Source organism: Parasteatoda tepidariorum, chromosome 1 (genome assembly GCF_043381705.1).
Source record: "Parasteatoda tepidariorum isolate YZ-2023 chromosome 1, CAS_Ptep_4.0, whole genome shotgun sequence".
In the NCBI taxonomy this organism is placed as follows: Eukaryota; Metazoa; Arthropoda; class Arachnida; order Araneae; family Theridiidae; genus Parasteatoda; species Parasteatoda tepidariorum.
The window spans coordinates 106481561-106498694 of NC_092204.1; the positions used below are offsets into that span (position 1 = coordinate 106481561).

Here is a 17134-nt window from a genome sequence, read left to right on the forward strand (position 1 = left end):
TATATATATTAATTTTTATTAAAGTTTCAAATAAACTGGATAATCTTGGTAATATTAAACTTATTGTTAATTAAAATTATAATTAGTTGGTATTAAAATGTTTTGGTATTAGAATTTAATAAATTTAAAAGGGTGTGTATAAATATAATTTAAATATGATATTCAAGTATGATATTTCTATTTAAAGGATAATAACTTAAAGTTTGAAAGTTTAAAATTCGAAATGAAAAACGATGTGAACAATTAATTATTATTATTAGTTGGTATTAAAATGTTTTGGTGCTAGAATTTAATAAATTTAAAAGCCTTGAACTTGAAATGCCATTAGAAGGAATAAGAATAAGCATTTTTATGTTTAACATTGCCACTGACGGTAAAATATATAATATTTGTTCAGTTTTCGATAACTACTTGTTTTTAGCACGTTTTGCTTTTTCACTTAAACTGTGAGTTTTTCGAGCTTTAAGAGTATTTGATTTTTTTTTCTAGTAGTTTCATCTGCTTCTATTTTTGTAAAAAAATATTTTGGAAAAACTCTGTTCCCATGATAACGCATATTTTACTCTATAACAATGGTTTTCATCAATGAAATTTTGTCTTCCCTAAATCACATAACGCCGGAAAGAGGTAATTGTTTACAAACCTTGGAAATTTGAAAACTGGCGGAAAGAAGAAAAAAAGATGCGATTCAAATCCGTGCTTCCGTTCTCCAGTTATTAACGAATATATATTCTGACAGAGTTTTGCTTTTATATATAAAAAGGGTATGCTTACAAAAGGAACATGGCAGGAAAAAAAAACGCTGTAAAATATGATTGCAAACAATAATACAAAGTAATTTACATTTATAATTTTCTTACCATTAGACTTTAGAACCAAAATTGATGATAATACACACAAAAAGTAATTCATGATTTATAAAACAAATTGCCTTAAACAACCACCTACTAAATTCCTTGAGTATTGCTATAGTATTCTTTAAGACTTTACTTTTTTTTTTTTTAACTTGGCATATATTTTAATACATTGAATTAATATGATTTTAACAGCACATCCAATTACTGCTAGGAAAAATAATGAGCATCAAAAAGAAAAATTCCTGCATTTAAGTAGAGAAAAAGCACGAAATCCTGTGTGTAAGTCATGTTGCAAGTATTATAACTTTTTATCGATAACAAGGAGGTATTAAAAGCTTACCGCTGGATAAATTTCCATAATCCTGAAGACAAATACAGGGTGCTAATAAACTTAATCAAATAAATGAGTATTTACCTTAAAAAGTTAAAATCAGCCTTCTAATTTATTATTATTGTATTGTTTGTCATAATGGGATCAGCCAGCAAATATAATTTTAAAAAACAACGTTTTGTGAAAATCTGAATAATTTTTATAATAAACTTGCCGCTTCCGGGCACCAGCTATTTAAATAAGTAAAATTTCGAGTATTTCGGAATTTAAAATCGTACAGTTAAAAATTATACTTATCAAATGTGTAAATGTAATAAACTCCTATTGTTCAAGTGACGGTGGATTTAATTTTTTGTATCTCACATGTTTATATCAAATCATGGTGAATTCGCGATTGCAACACTTGAGTACGCCCTCTAGCGGGAGCCTGAAAATATGAGGCATTTATTTATTAAGTTTTCATTTACTTCCGTCAGAATCATTGGCAGAGTCAGGCGCCATTTTCTAAGCATCAAATAAGGAGCAAAATTTCCCTTAGGAATAGGCCGAAGAACTTGAAAAAACTCTCCAGAACATTGGTTAATCTTTCAGAAACTGAATACGCCCAACATTTGAAGAAAAATTCCTCAATAATTTTTAACTTCCATTACCAACAAACTTGCAACTGATAACTTCCGATTTCGCTATCGCATACTGTTACAGATGTGTGTATTAAGGTAAAATGCATTTCTTCTGTCTTCAATTCATTACAAATTTAATTGAAGTCAACATTGCTTTCTTCATTACAATGAATAAATGTGAATTCAGTATGTACAGAACTGTAATAGTTATAGAATATTTTTCTGCTTTATAGAATAGCATATATTTCTGTATCTATATAATTCGGAAAACAACAATAAAGATTCATCCGAATTACTTGAAATAGTATCATTTGAGCTAATTATTAATACATTTTTATCGTTTTCTTGGTAAGTATATTTTAGTTTTGAAAGAATAATTTCAACTAGAATTCAGCTATTCTGTTTTTAAGCTACATATTAAAGTTCATATCAAGATCTTACAATTATAAAATTTTGAGGTGTGTTATGTTATCTAAAAGTAATGAAAGGATAATCTATTTATATATTATTTGAAAATAAAATTTTCGTATGAAGAACATAGCATTTTGGAATTCTCCGGATTTATAAAGCAGGTAAGTGTTATGATTTTTATAATAAAAAATTTTGCTAGTAAATAATTCTATTTTGATGATAGTTCTCTACAGAGTGGTTTTTTACGTCTGATTAAGAACTATAAGAATTAAAAAAAAAAAGAATACGAAAGTTTTTTATTTCAATATGAGGAATTTGAATCGTTTTTTTGTTCAAAGAATTCTTTATTTTACGTTTTTTTGTTCATAATGTTTTGATAAAAATTGTTGTCAAAATACTTTTTTTGAAAAATTAAATGGTATAACTTTATGTGTCTATATATACTTCTTGCATATTCTAATGTTTGAAGTAATATGATTCAGAAAAGAATGGAATAAAAATTCGGTACTGATGTATTAACGCCACCACAGCTGCAGATTTGGTGGTTTATTTGTGCAGCCAATCTGCACCTAAACTTTTTGGGACAAGTCATAAAAGAAAAAAAGAAAATTAAAATCAGAACACTTTCAAAATTCCATTTGATACCATTTTGTTTTCGATTGCGTAAGAAAAAATATCAAACATTTTTCTTTCTTAAATTTTATAAGCTACAATAAAGAAGGAACGTTACAATGCTACACGCTACATTAAAGACGTCTCCAGAGTAACTGAATGACTGTTCATATAGAAATCGCAGGTATTCGTCACATACAACAACGCCCCCTATAGTTCGTTTCGATCGCGAATTTAATATTAAAATGTTAAGTACAACTCATGCTAACATTAAAAAAATATGCTAATTATCTCAATGATGCCGTTGATGGATAAATAAATTAAATTAGCAACTTTGTCAAAATCAAACTGTACACTTCTATTAATAATAATGCGAGCCAATGAATTTCATTTGCAAGTGTTTTTTAGCCAAAACGAAACGAACTACAACTGTTGTTTTGATGAATCCATAAATCACTAATTATCAAAGGCAAATTAACGACAAATGTAGTAGCGGCTATAAAAATTTTAATTAATAATCTATCTACATATTTACAAATAGCTTACATCATAACAAGTTCCATTAAGAATCTTGCAGTCACGACTGGCTGGCAAGTGCATAGACAGGGTTAGTCCTACGTCATCAACGACGTCACTAGCTCTCTTCACTCCAAACTTTGTTTTGAACGGAGCAAACAATATGGCGTTTCTCATGTAGTTAAAAGTGGGTCAACTAAATCTCTGAATATATTAATATAGAGTCGAATTTAACCACTGAAATGGCATGAAAAAGTGCTGCATATATTAATATTATGTTAATCTCTTTTTATGATATTAATTGGAGTAGCTTATTAATTGTAAATGATTATGAAAACTTTTTGTATGTATGATAGGGAGAATTTGTATTTAATATTTACCATATAAATTGTAGTTATAATCTGGAAATCGGAAATTTGTCAATCTTATTTTTTGGAAAATGTTATTTCTAATTTATGTTTAATTTTTCTTAAAATATGTATATTATATTAAATCGATTTTTTTTTATAATATTGAGACAACTTATTAATAGTAAATAGTAATGAAAATTTTAAAACAAATTAAAAACTTATGTAAGGAGCATGAATAAAGTCAGATAAATTAGTGAAATTTATAAAGCATTTAAGATACACGTTTTTAAAATAGTAAATTTACCAATAAATTTGAGCTAAAATGATAGGAAGTAAAAATAAGTTATTAAATAAGTTAGTAACATAATTTATTCCTATTTAGTAGTTAAAAACTAAAGCTAATGAGAATTAGCAGCAATAATCAAAAAATCTTACGCAAACAAAGTTTACAATAACTACAAATTTAATCATCAGACATAATTAAATAAACAGACATTAGTATTGATAAATACAATCTAATTATAGATTAAAAATTACAAAACGTTTTAAAACAATGCATGCCTATCCATAACTAAAGAAAAAAATTAGATGTAGATCAAGAATATGTAACAAATTCTAAATAAAATAAAACATTATTATAAACATGAAACAAAAGTTAAAAATATTGACGCTTAAATTTTTATACATCAAAATTAAAGATAACTTGACCATTTTGAAACTTTTTTTTTATAGAATTTAATGCACTTAACTCGTAAAATCTACTGATACCCCGTATAAAGAAAACTACTTAAATTAGGAATAAGTCCCTTAGAAGCGCTATATAAATTTATTTATTTCAATAATAAACTAAAAATCTTCCGTCTTAAATTCGCATAGGAAATGCCATTGAAATGGTTCGTTCGAAAAAATGTTTGGAACGCGTTTGGAAGGAGGCGGGGTTAGACGTCATAAAATACGTCATCACTGTCCCTGTCTATTGAGTTACAATAGAATAATTAAAGTGTTCCTTTGCAGAGGGCGCTGTTTTGATATTAGAAATATCCCGAAAGTTCCAAGTAAGACCGAACATTCTGGTCCCTGTTGAAATATACATATTTAAATTATTAAAATACAAGTACAAATTTAAACTGCAAGTTATAACTATTACACTAAGCAAACACGATAGATTCATAAACAATACTAAAAGTAGAAAGATAAGATGTGAATACTTGTATAAATGCGATTATATGATTACAATGATTATTAATAGCCAAAATAAATATTTTAAAAAAAAGACATAAAAGCAGAGTAACTTTGATATGTAAAATACTTAGTTTATGAATCGACTTTTAAAGATACCAAACAACACGAACTTAATTATCTTTTCCTGGTAAAACTGATTCAACCCTTTCTAAAATCCAGTGGCAAACTGGAAGATTATCTTCCCTAACAAGAACCATAGTACCTGGTACTAAATTATTTTTACTAAATTGCCACTTGGTACAAGAATTTAAAACAAACAATACATTCATGAACTATTTTCCTGTCAAGGTTCCTGCCATGCATTGGCCAGAATTTTTGTCAAGACAAATTCAGAAGGGCCTGAGGACCAAGATGTAAATATTTTAGATGAAAATGCAACGATGGATGCAAATCTATACTTAGATGGGAGAATAATGGGAAATTTAACTGGGGATCGACTAAATGTCCATAATATTCCGTCGGAATCTAAAAAAGGCATTCAAGAAGGGCTTGAGACGACATCGAAATATTACCTTTTTTAATTGCTGATAAAGTCAGTCGAAATCTCTTTGAACTTCTCTAATTAGAAAGTTTTCTGCTAATTTTAATTCCTCCCTAGAAACAGGGTTCAATATTTTTCTCCAGCTATTTTTCGCAGTTTCTAATAAACCAGAAAAGATAAATGAGAATTCTAATTAATTTCATATAGTTATTACTAATATTTAAAAAATCAGTAACAAAAGTGTTCCTCTCAAAAATAGCCAAATTAGTGTCCAATAATGTTTTAAGTACTTTTTCATAGTCAATGTCCGAAATAGTTTGTTCATCAAATTCTGTAAATTTCGTTTCTGTACCGAACCAAGCAATTTTAAATCTGTACCAAACCACCAGATTTTTCATGAGGCAATGTCTTCGGGAAATGATCACGGGAAATGACATCAGCTGGATTGTTGTCTGAAGATATATGCAGTGCCGTTCCTGGCGGGTATGCAGCGAATGCCCCGCACGCAGGCGCCCAATACAAGGGGCGCCAAATTCAACTATTCGAAAAAAATCAAATTATAGCAAATTATTAAAAATCAAATTATTAAAAATCAAATTATAGCAAAGCTGTAAACTTTGATTACAGGAAGAAACAGTAAACTAATATAAGAAGTAACTTCTACACTTTGCTTCTACACTGGAATTTATGACCTCTATATTGTACGTTAATAGTCTATTTTATTTGATGTCGAAAATAAATTTTTGTCATATTCTTTCGTTGTTTTATTTTATTACGCCCATTTTCATAATCAAACACTTACACTAAAGTGATAGTCTATAAGGAAACCATTCAGTTTAAACCTCAAACTAAAAATGATTATGAAAATTGGCCTTATCATCAAAATTTAAGCATAGTATATAGGGGCGCACAAAATTATTCTTGCACGCAGGCGTTCGCCACCCCAGGAACGGCACTGGATATATGTTTTCACTCATAACATTCGGTCAGTTCATGTATTTGTGAAGCCCTGTTGCTCACAAATGTTTTAAGAAGGCGAGGAAAGTTTTTTAATCTATGTAAGTACAATAGTCGAGTCTGTCCATAAAATTACCCTCTCACAATTCCTATCTGGGTATGGTGTTGTTGTTACTTCAAATCCCCAAGAGGTCCATCCTAATTAGACCAATTCCATAAGTCCAAAAATGTCCAGAAAGTCTAAAAACAGATGAGGCTTTTAAAAAACCTCGTCGATCTTAAAATCGATACAGTTTAGAATATGCTCGGGCGAAGCCTGAGCAGTCTTACATTTAGTGCAAAGTCCAAAAGTCTTTTGCCCTTGAACATAGAGACACCTCAAGTGACCACTTGCAAAGCGAGATAAACATGTCTGCTGGCATCTAGGTCCCTCAAAAAGCAAGGAACTTCCAGGTCGTTTTCTGAAATACCAACTATGCGAAGGAGGAACCCTCCAGAGGTTTTTTTGCACTCTGCAAAGACCTCATTGAAAGTGGAAGGTAAATCTGGCTGTAAATGTTCTAAAGAAGCATCTTTAGCCAGTGAGTCCGCCATCCCGTTACCTTTGATTCCAACGTGTGATGGCATCCATTGGAAGTGTACCCCAAAGTCCGCTGAGAGCCTGAAGAGCATCCCCAAAATTGAAGCCGCAGCCCTGTCTTCAACATTCATTCAGCTGCTAAGGTGTTGGATTGAAGATTTGCTATCCGTCAGTATCCATATATGCTTAAAGTCAGGCTCAGCAATATTCTCAACATGTCTTAGGCCATTTTCAATCGCAATAAGCTCAGATCTGAAAACCGAGCAAAATTCAGAATTTCTAAATTTGAGACTCAATGTGTACGTGGGTGTTTTAATAAAAACCCCACTACCTGAATGACCTTCGTCGCTCTTGCTGCCATCTGTGTATAGTTGTAAAGCATCTGTTGGTATTTGGCTAATAGTTTCAAGAGCCATTTGTCTCATAAATTCTGGGTTGTCTTTACTTTTATAGGCCGGGTACAACAGATGGATACCAGAAAAATCAGTAACAGGGCTAAAATATGACCTCAAGGAATGAGATTCAATTCGGCAGGGATATTGCAAGTCTACAAGGTGAATTGAAACAGCCAAAGAGAAGGGACTGTTTCTATTCAGTCTATGGTTATTTTTCCAATTTTTGAGATAGTAAGAGGTTCTGTTCTGGTCACCAAAACTGATGAGCTTATAGTAGTATTTCTTGAGACTGGAGTTCCTTCTCATGTATAACGACTAGAGGTCAGATTCAAACAGAGCAATTTTATCTGGACAGCTACGCCTCAAACCTGTAATAATTTTTGCAGCACTAATTTGAACTCTTTCCAATCTATTCAGGTTTGTCTCTGAAGCACAGGAATAAATAGGTGCCCCATATTCCAGTATGGGTCTAATAAGTGCAGTGTAAGTTAATTTCAAAGTTGTAGCATCTACTCTCCCCAGTCTTGCCCAGAAATATATTTTAGGATATTTAACCTCTTTCTACACCTCGATTCCAGCAGTTCGATGTGCTTATTGCCATGAATCTCCTGATCCGTAATAAAACCCAAATATTTTGCATTCTTTTCATAAGGCAAATTTTGACCGTTAAAACAAATAGTAGGTTTATAATTGTATATGTGCCTATTGGTAGTATAAAAACTAACAACAGATTTAGATGAGTTAAAAACCAGTTTGCGTTTTTGAGCAAAGTCACTCACATCTTTTAGAGTGAGGTTGATATTGTCTTCAACAGTCTTAATGTCATCACCAGAGTGCCAGAGGACGACATCATCTGCAAAAATACCAACATTACATCCCTTAGATATCACCTTTTCGATGCCATCAAAAAATAGGCAGAAGAGCAGAGGTCCCAAGACGGAACCCTGGGGGACTCCCTGGCCGAGTCTTCAAGAAAGATTCCGAGAAGAATTTCTTGAGAGGGTCTTATTGAATTTAACTCTGATGGTTCTGGCCCTTAAATAATCAGAAATCCAGGGGAGAGCGTTACCTCTAATTCTAAAGTCATCAAAAAGTTTGATTATTAGCTTATTTCGCCACACTTTGTCAAAAGCCTTCGTTAAATCCAAGAATGCAGCCACAGTATGATTAGTGGGCCGCATATTCTGAGCGTTTCTTACACTCTGGCAAAAATATAAGATTTGGTCAATCGTACTATGGCCTTTTCTAAAACCGTACTGCTCTTTTGGGAGCAGGTCGTTTGTTTCGAAATAAAAAATAAGCCCATTTAATACCATTTCTCCATTATTTTACACGGGATGCTAGTTAAGGAGATGGGACGATAACTCTCAGGAGATCCAGCATCTTCGTCCATCTTCCTTATTGGGATGACAATCGCCTTTTTCCAGTCAAGTGGTATACGACCTCTTTTCCATGACTGATTAATAATATCCAATAATTTGAGTTTGCCAATTTGGTCCAAGATGCAGAATCATATGAGCATGTATATTATCTGGACCAGGGAATTTCTTTGGATTGGCATCACTCAAAACAAAGTCAAGTTCATGCATAGTAAAAGCAGTAATAAAGATCGAGTCTCCAAAGTTTGAACTGCGACATTTATGAACCTTATTTCTCGCATTTGCTTCAATTGGTTTATCATTTTCATTGAATGACAATTTACTCACTTGCGTGTAGTAATCACCCAAACAGTCTGCAGCAGCCTTATCGTTGAGGGGAATATGATCGACCTGGCTCACAATTGTATTACATTTTTCTATTTGAGGATGCTGATTACCCAGAGCCTTGGCAAGTTTCCACAGTTTTGTGCTGGGAGTTCTAGCATCAATTTCATTGCAAATCTGGGTATGGTAAGAGATTTTATCGGAGCTCCCCGTGATTTACTGCACAGCAATATCGAAGACCCGATAATATTTGAAAACAAATAGCTGCTCTAAATGCCAACAAAGAAGCAACAGCAAAATCATGCAATGCTATGTATCTCGGGATATTAGATGTATCATTTTTTTAACTCTGAAAGGGTGGTTGCAAAACTATTCCACTCCTAGACCAATTTTTCTGGTAGTGGATCACCCCAATCAATTTAGGAAAACCACTGTTTTTGAATTATAATTTTGGCCCTTGTGAAAATTGGACCAACTAAGCCAAGAGGATCGAATATCTTCGAAGTGTGGGATAGAGCATCTCGTTTATTGTAAGACTCCTTTCTTGCAACTGTCACAGTATACGAAAAACAATCAGCGTTGGGATTCCAAAGAGCACCTAAAGCCTTACTGAGCACGGTTCCGGTTGATGATCGAAATTATAATCTGTACCATCCTGATTTTCATTAGCAAGTAGTTCTGGATGCTTAGCACATCATTTTTGCAATTTCATGCCGTCTCGTTCTAACAGTTCGTAATTGAAGTATTCTAGCTTTATCTAAAGTGGATTCGCCAGATGAAATATCATCAATATAAAAATTAGTAAGAGTAAAAGGATATGCCAAAGGAAAATTTTCATACTCATCACGAGTCATCATACTAGTTGACGAAGTCTACGTGTAGCCAAATAAGAAGCGTTGGAATCTTCGTATGTCACAGTTTTGAGTCTATATATATGTAAATGTTCATCAGGAGTGTCCTTCCTGAAAATTCTAAGGAAGTCTCTTTGATCTGAATTTACTACGATCTGTAAATATATTTTTAAAATGGCTGCTGTGAAGCATGCCGATGTTTACGGAAACGAAGCATAATTGGAAAAAAAGCTCTTGTTGCGGAATTTTTCAATTCAAAAGAATACCATTCAACAATAAGCCCTATGTTGAAGGAGCTGATGCGTTAAAAACTACGCGAAGCTTAGTAGAAGTTTTGTGGGGGCGGTAAACTCCGTGGTGAAGCAAATAGTAACAATTACTGTGATTTAGATCTTTATATTCTTTTAGAAAATCAGTATAAAGTGGTTGTCGGTTTGATTTCCGCTATAATCTCAAATGTTGAAAAGTGGATGTTGATCTATGTTGTAAAGTGGAGAGCATATCTACTACTCCATTTACAATGTATCCTAAAGCCGTCCCAGGTAGCAAAAAGATATTATCTAATATTAGAAAGATGCAATATAATACTGCCGTGCTAGAAAACGCAATACTCTTGAATCCTATCTTCTAATATTAGAACTAATATTATATAAAATTAAATAGTATTCGATCCAACATTCAAACTTTCAAAATTATTATCTATTTCATTATTTTTGGTACAGCGCCACATTTTTGCGAAAGGGTATCCCATATTATTAATAAATAAACATGTATTTATGAAAGAAAACAATAAATTAAATTTTACTTAAAATATAATTTTCAGCCAACGCAATGTTAAGGTCAGAAAGCACAATATAATATTGGCAGAAATAAGCTGAGCTCGCGAGTTCAGTTGTTGAGTTGTATAACTTCTTCACGGTTGTTTACATTCGCCGCCATTGTTTGTGGTAGTCTGTGAGAATGAAATTTTTAACTTCAAAGGTATTTATGATTGAGTATTTTTTAGTTAACTTTATAAATTTCAATGATAGATACATAAAACCTTAAAGTAGTATCGTAGGTAGTGTTTTTCCTGTAGAAACATTCAGTGTAGGTACTTAATAATCTTGACCACTTAATCAAAACATTCATGAATTCGTTTAATGATCTAATAAATTTATCAGTAAATATTATGATTGTGCTCATTTTTGACAATGCTCGCTCGTAGTAGTTGACTACTATGTTAAAACTTATAGTCTGACTATAAATAATAAGTATTGTAGTTAGTTTAGAATAGGCTCGTAAAAAACATTTGTTTACTAGGTAATTCGCATCTGACAGAATTTCACTACCACAGTGATAAAGATAAAAATTAATTTTTAATAAAAAAGTTTTCCATGTTAAAATAATTATTAATTAATCGGCTACTTTTCAGTTAAAACCATTGCATTGTAGAATGTTTGAAATTTTATTCATAAAGCGAACACTATTGTTACATTATTTAAATTTCCTGTTTAATATATTGTAAAATAATAAGTTATTTTAATTTCTTGAATATAGGCAGATTTGCATGTTTTTGATACATGATTAATTATATTAATTTATAAATGATAGCAAATGGTTTAAAAATAAGCAACAATATGGTCTAATCAAAGTGTGTTAACGTTAAATGAAGAGCAGTGCTTGAAAGGTGCTACAATTTTTATTTAGGAAATTTTTAATAAAAGTGTGAACATTTCCTATTGGCTGAACGAGCTTATACAATGCACAAAAATATTTTTATAGTTAAGTGTCATTGTACTTAATCTTTAAAAAAAATTCAAAAGCATTAAATTTGATATATTTTTGTATCTGTATATATTCTTGAATATTCACTTCAAATAAAAAGAGCTTAAGGGTTTTATACTATAATTTCCCCTTTTTTTTACAACAAAAGAATGAAATTATTACTTGAGAGTGTTTATAAATGAAATATTTTTTGACACTTGCGTGGTGATAATGAGATTTTTTGGTGCCGATATTGTTACGGAAATCTACCCATTAAATTTTAGGCATTTTCAAATTAAATGATTTAAGTTTTAAGGAAATATTCAATTCTTAATAGTTTTAAATTTAATGTTTTCAATGTATAGTTTCACTTTTTTCTCTTATAATTTTAGCTTCGTCTGCTGGCTTTAGAAGCTTATCTACCAGGAAGGATTGGAAGGTATTTTGAGATTGACAGCTGGACTCTGCAAATGGAAAATGATACACGGTGGTAGAAAACTGAGAGCTTTAAGTTCGATCCGTACAGAAAACAGAACAACTGGTTTGGAAATGCTATCGATGTGCTTAAAATTTGTCGGGGAAGGAAATTTTTAACTTCAAAGGTATTTATAATTCCGTAATTTTTAGTAAACTTTATAAATTTCAATGAAGATACATAAAACCTTAAAGTAGTATCTTAGGTAGCGTTTCTCCTGTAGAAACATTGAGTATACTTAATAATCTTGACCGCTTCATAATCAAAACATTCAAGAATTGGTGTAATAAATTTATCAGTAAATATTATGATTGTGCTCATTTTTGACAATGTTCACAAGTAATAGTTGACTATTCTGTTCAAACATATTGTCCGATTATAAATAGTAAGTATTGTAGTTAGTTTAGAATAGGCTCTTAAAAACAATGTTTACTTGGTAATTCGCATCAGAGAGAATTTCACTACAACAGTGATAAAGATAAATTTTTAGTAAACAAGTTTGTAATGTTAAAATAATAAATAATTAATCAGCTACTTTTTAGTTAAAACCATTACATTTTAGAATGTTCGAAATATTATTCGTAAGACGAACACTATTGTTACATTACTTAAATTTTCTGTTTAAAACATTGCAAAATAATAATTTAAACATCTTTATTTTCATTTCTTGAATATAGACAGATTTTCATGTTTTTGTTACATCATTAATTATATTAATTTGTAAATGATAGAAAATGGTTAAAAAATAGCAACAATATGGTCCATTCAACGTGTGTTTACGTTAAATGAGAAGCAGTGCTAAAAAGGAGTTACACTTTTGTTCAGAAAGTTTTTTAAAAAAATTTTGAACATTTCCTATTGGTTCTATGAGCTTATGCAATGTACAAAAATATTTTGATAGTTAAGTGTCATTGTACTTTATCTTTGAAAAAATTAAAAAGTATTAAATTTGATATATTTTGTATCTGTATATGGGTGATTCTTACGAAACATGACAAATCGGACCAAACAATTTCTTCAAATTTAAAGTATTCAAAATAATCTAAAATTTTTTTTGTATACTTCTGTAGCTACACTTATTAATATCTTATAGACAGCAGTGTAGTTTATTGACATTTGCACGAGAAAAAAAATAATATAGAAATTCACCAAATCTTGAATGCCAGGAAAATGACATATTACCTTAGAAGTCTAAAAAACAGTCATTTTAAGTTAATAGTAAGTAACTCAACTTAAGCCTTTATGTTAGATGGACCATAAATTGCTTAAATTAATTCTTTTTATCCACTGTAGAAAGAAACAAAAAAATTTTTGTTGCTGATATGTACAGAATAAAATTGTGTTTAATAATCAATCATTAAATAAATAAATAACTTTGATTGCATCCAAGCATATTACAATCATACATAAACTTGGTATTAGGTTAATATTTGCCTTCCCTCTTTACAGTATTAACAGTTAAAAAGAATTTCTGGTAACACTTCAATGTCCTGGCATTCATAAGCCAGGAAAATGACAGAGAAGGATAACGACAAATTCGCCATTTTATAGCATATAACTTTAATTTAATATTTTGGTTGAAGACGTTTATATTCTGCAGAAAACAACAATATTTCTTAAAATAACTCAGATAAATCTATGTAGTTTTTGTTATTAATGATTTCAAGAAGCCAGGAAAATGACAGCATAAAAACCTACTCACCTTGAAACATTTTTTGAAATAGATTTTGAGTCAGAAAATTGGTTCTTTATTCATGCAACAGGACATAGGAGGGTATCTAATCAATCTATTAACATAAGATATTGATTCCTGGCGCTATCTATTTTGGTTATAAATCACTAAATAAAAGTAGCCAAAATGACAGATTTTCATAGGACAAACAAATTATTGACAGAAAAAATTATTTTAAACGAAGTTTTAGTAAACAATACCCTCTGAGTATATTCTAGAAATGCTTACATAGGATAAGAAAGAAAAAAAATTAGATTTTGAAAAATGTATGGGAAGTTTTGAAGCTAGTTATTATTGGAAATATTGTTTGGGACATGCCAGGAAAATGACATTTTGATATTCAATTAAAATTTTTAAGTATACAAAACAGTCAATGCTAGTGCAAAGTCATTTTAAAATGCTAACAGCAATACTATTTATTAATTTTTTTTTTTAAAAAAAGTTCTTTTAGTATTATAGTATTAAATCTTGGAGCAAGGGACAGTGAATTGTCATGTTTCGTGAGAATCATCCATATATACTTGAATATTCACATCAAATAAAAAGAGCTTAAGGGTTTTATACTATAATTTCCCCCTTTTTTTTACAAAAAAAGAATGAAATTATTACTTGAGAGCGTTGGGGACACGGGACCTTTCAAATGAAAATTTATGAAAACTTGTTTTTTAATTTAATTTTACTATTATGAACATAATTTATTTATTTTTTAGCATATTTTAGGAAATAGGCCAAGTAAAAACAATTTTGGTCAAAATTTTTTTAAAAATTTAATAAAATATAAAAATTTTAAAAAATACAAAAATTGTCCCTTGTGTCTGAAATTTCATCCAAATAACTTAAAATTTTTTCTATAGATAGATAATGATGATATAAAGACTCTCTAGCATCAGTTATTGTTTCACTTCAACAGGTTTTAAGAAAAAAAAAAATTTTAGTTCCATCGCTTTTTTTTCGAAAATTTTCATTTCCTCCTACAGTTAAAGTTGTATAAAAAACTTTATAATTAATATTTCGTGAAAACAATGCTATATTGTCTTTATAACAGTCATATGAAGCATATGAAAAATTTTCAGGCAAAATTTTCAAATATTCAGACACAAGGGACAAATTATAAAAGTAAATTATGCAAAAAAAGTTAACGGAGAAAAACTACTTTTTTTGTGTAAATTAACTAAAACTCACTGTAATAGCTATAATATCATGCTTAAAATATAAAAAGAACTTCCGATGTATTCTTAATATAATATATGCTAAATTTTTACCAATACAAACGATTTTTACATAAAAATATTGTTCGTTATGCATCATATCAATATGTCATATGTAACCTTGAAACAAAGAAAAAAGATTATTTTTGTGTGCATAAAAATTACACTAAAAACATTATTCTCCATAATTATACCAATTAAAAAATATTTTATAGAAATATTGATTTGAACATAAAAAAAAATCAAAATAAGCTTGATAACTACAATGTAAACAAACAGACAGCTTATGGAACGTCAAAAGTGCCACGCCCACTTTTCAGAAAAATAGCTATAAAATCATAAAAAATCATCGTATCGAAAAAATTTGAACAACACGTGATTCAGGCTGACTATCTTTACATTTTTAACAAAAAAAAATTTTTTTTTGAAAATTTTATGATTTCAAGGTCCCGTGTCCCCTTAATAGTTTTAAATTTAACGTTTTTAATGTATAGTTTAACTTTTTTCTCTTGTAATTTTAGCTTCGTCTGCTGGCTTTAGAAGCTTATCTACCAGGAAGGATTGGAAGGTATTTTGAGATTGACTGCTGGGTTCGGCAAATGGAAAATGATACACAGTGGTAGTTCGATCCGTACAGAAAACAGAACAACTGGTTTGGAAATGCTACCAGTGCATTTAAAATTTGTTGGAGATAAAAGTTCTCTTTTTGGTTGCTGTGAAGAAGTTTGAAAAAAGGTGCATTCCTTTGTAATTCATCTATACTGTGTGTTTACATTATTAACTTGCTGATCATTATGAAAATCTTTCAATAAAGCATTTAAAGATACCCGGGTTTATTGCTCTGAAATATAGTTGCACATAAACGAAAAATTGCAATTGAAGGAAAACAAAACTTCAAACTGCATGAAATGACTGTAAAGTTTTGTAACTTTTTTTATTTAAAAATAATAATTAAAATGATAACCAACTGTTGCTTTTTGGAATAAAAATTATTTTATTTAATGACAAATTTGTGTCCTTAAACTGTATTTTACTAAAGGATTATCAGTGAGAATATATTGCTTTTTTAGTTGAGTGAAGTTTATATTCATATTGTCTTTTGTTTTAGAATAAAATAATTAAGTTGTGAAATAATGTTTGTCATGATTTTATTTTTTTTATTCTTAACTACTGCATTGTGTAATTTATTGTGCAATTTTGAAATAAATCTTCGGAATTTTAGAAAATGGGTCTGGCAGATATGTGTTCATTAAGGAAACTTAATAAGATATAATGTTAGAAAATTTTTTATAGTCATTATAGTAAATTTTAAGTATTATGAAAACAGATATAGTTAAAATTCGGTTTCTTTTAAATTTTCCAGATATCGGAAGCAATTTTATTTTAACATTGTTAAACATTAGCTATAACTTATAAGCACTTATACTACTAGCATTGTATTTATTACTCTAATTTTGAATTATTCAGTTTAAATTTGAAATAAGAAGTGTACTTATGTATTTTTATGAAACAATGATAGTGAAAATTTCTTTGGCTTAACATTTAAAATTTAGCTGAACATTTATATACATTATTGGAAAGGCGAAAAATTTTAGCCAATGTAGAGAAGACTCTTTTTTAAATTTTGATCTATAAAGTTCTTTGAAAAAGCAAGTTTTATAAATGCATAACATAGTTCTTTTATGGCTAATTCATCGATACCAGAAACTTGACTCCCGTGTCTGCTTAATTTTTTAAATCCTATTTTCTGAAAAGCTCTGTTTAAAATGTTTACATATTACACCTGCTTTTTTTTAAACCCATTTATGTCATAATACATAATCTATAATGCAGCGAAATACAAGCAGTGGAATTGTTTTAAACAAAAGTCTATTTTGTTATATACCAACGATCTCAAAAGAGTAATGGATTGTAGTCAAATTTTGATAATTCATACTAAAGGCAACTTTTAAAGATAATGTTAAAAAAATATTATTTATCGTCTCATTCTTGTTTGCAATTATACCTGTATATGTGTGCAAATTTAATTTAGATAAAACATAATATTTATTGACAGTTTTGAAATTA

General features: G+C 29.8%; 1 protein-coding gene and 1 long non-coding RNA gene across 3 annotated transcripts in view; one reads left to right on the top strand and one right to left on the bottom strand.

Annotated features, from left to right (window-relative positions):
- LOC107444195 (hepatic triacylglycerol lipase-like) overlaps positions 1 to 3524 on the bottom strand; it is a 24704-nt gene extending 21180 nt beyond the window's left edge. The window contains exon 1 of the mRNA XM_071180457.1: positions 3378 to 3524. Within this exon, the coding sequence (XP_071036558.1) occupies positions 3378 to 3524 (147 nt within the window). The remainder of the gene's footprint in view (positions 1 to 3377) is intronic.
- Positions 1 to 16113, top strand: part of LOC122272295 (uncharacterized) — a 38593-nt gene extending 22480 nt beyond the window's left edge. The window contains exons 1-3 of one of the 2 annotated variants that reach the window (XR_006226916.2): positions 10794 to 10887; positions 12045 to 12254; positions 15589 to 16113. This is a non-coding gene — a long non-coding RNA (uncharacterized lncRNA). Of the gene's footprint in view, positions 1 to 10793; positions 10888 to 12044; positions 12255 to 15588 lie in introns of those variants that run through there. The other variant, XR_011638162.1, reaches the window with a different exon arrangement.
- The last annotated feature ends 1021 nt before the right edge of the window (positions 16114 to 17134 follow it).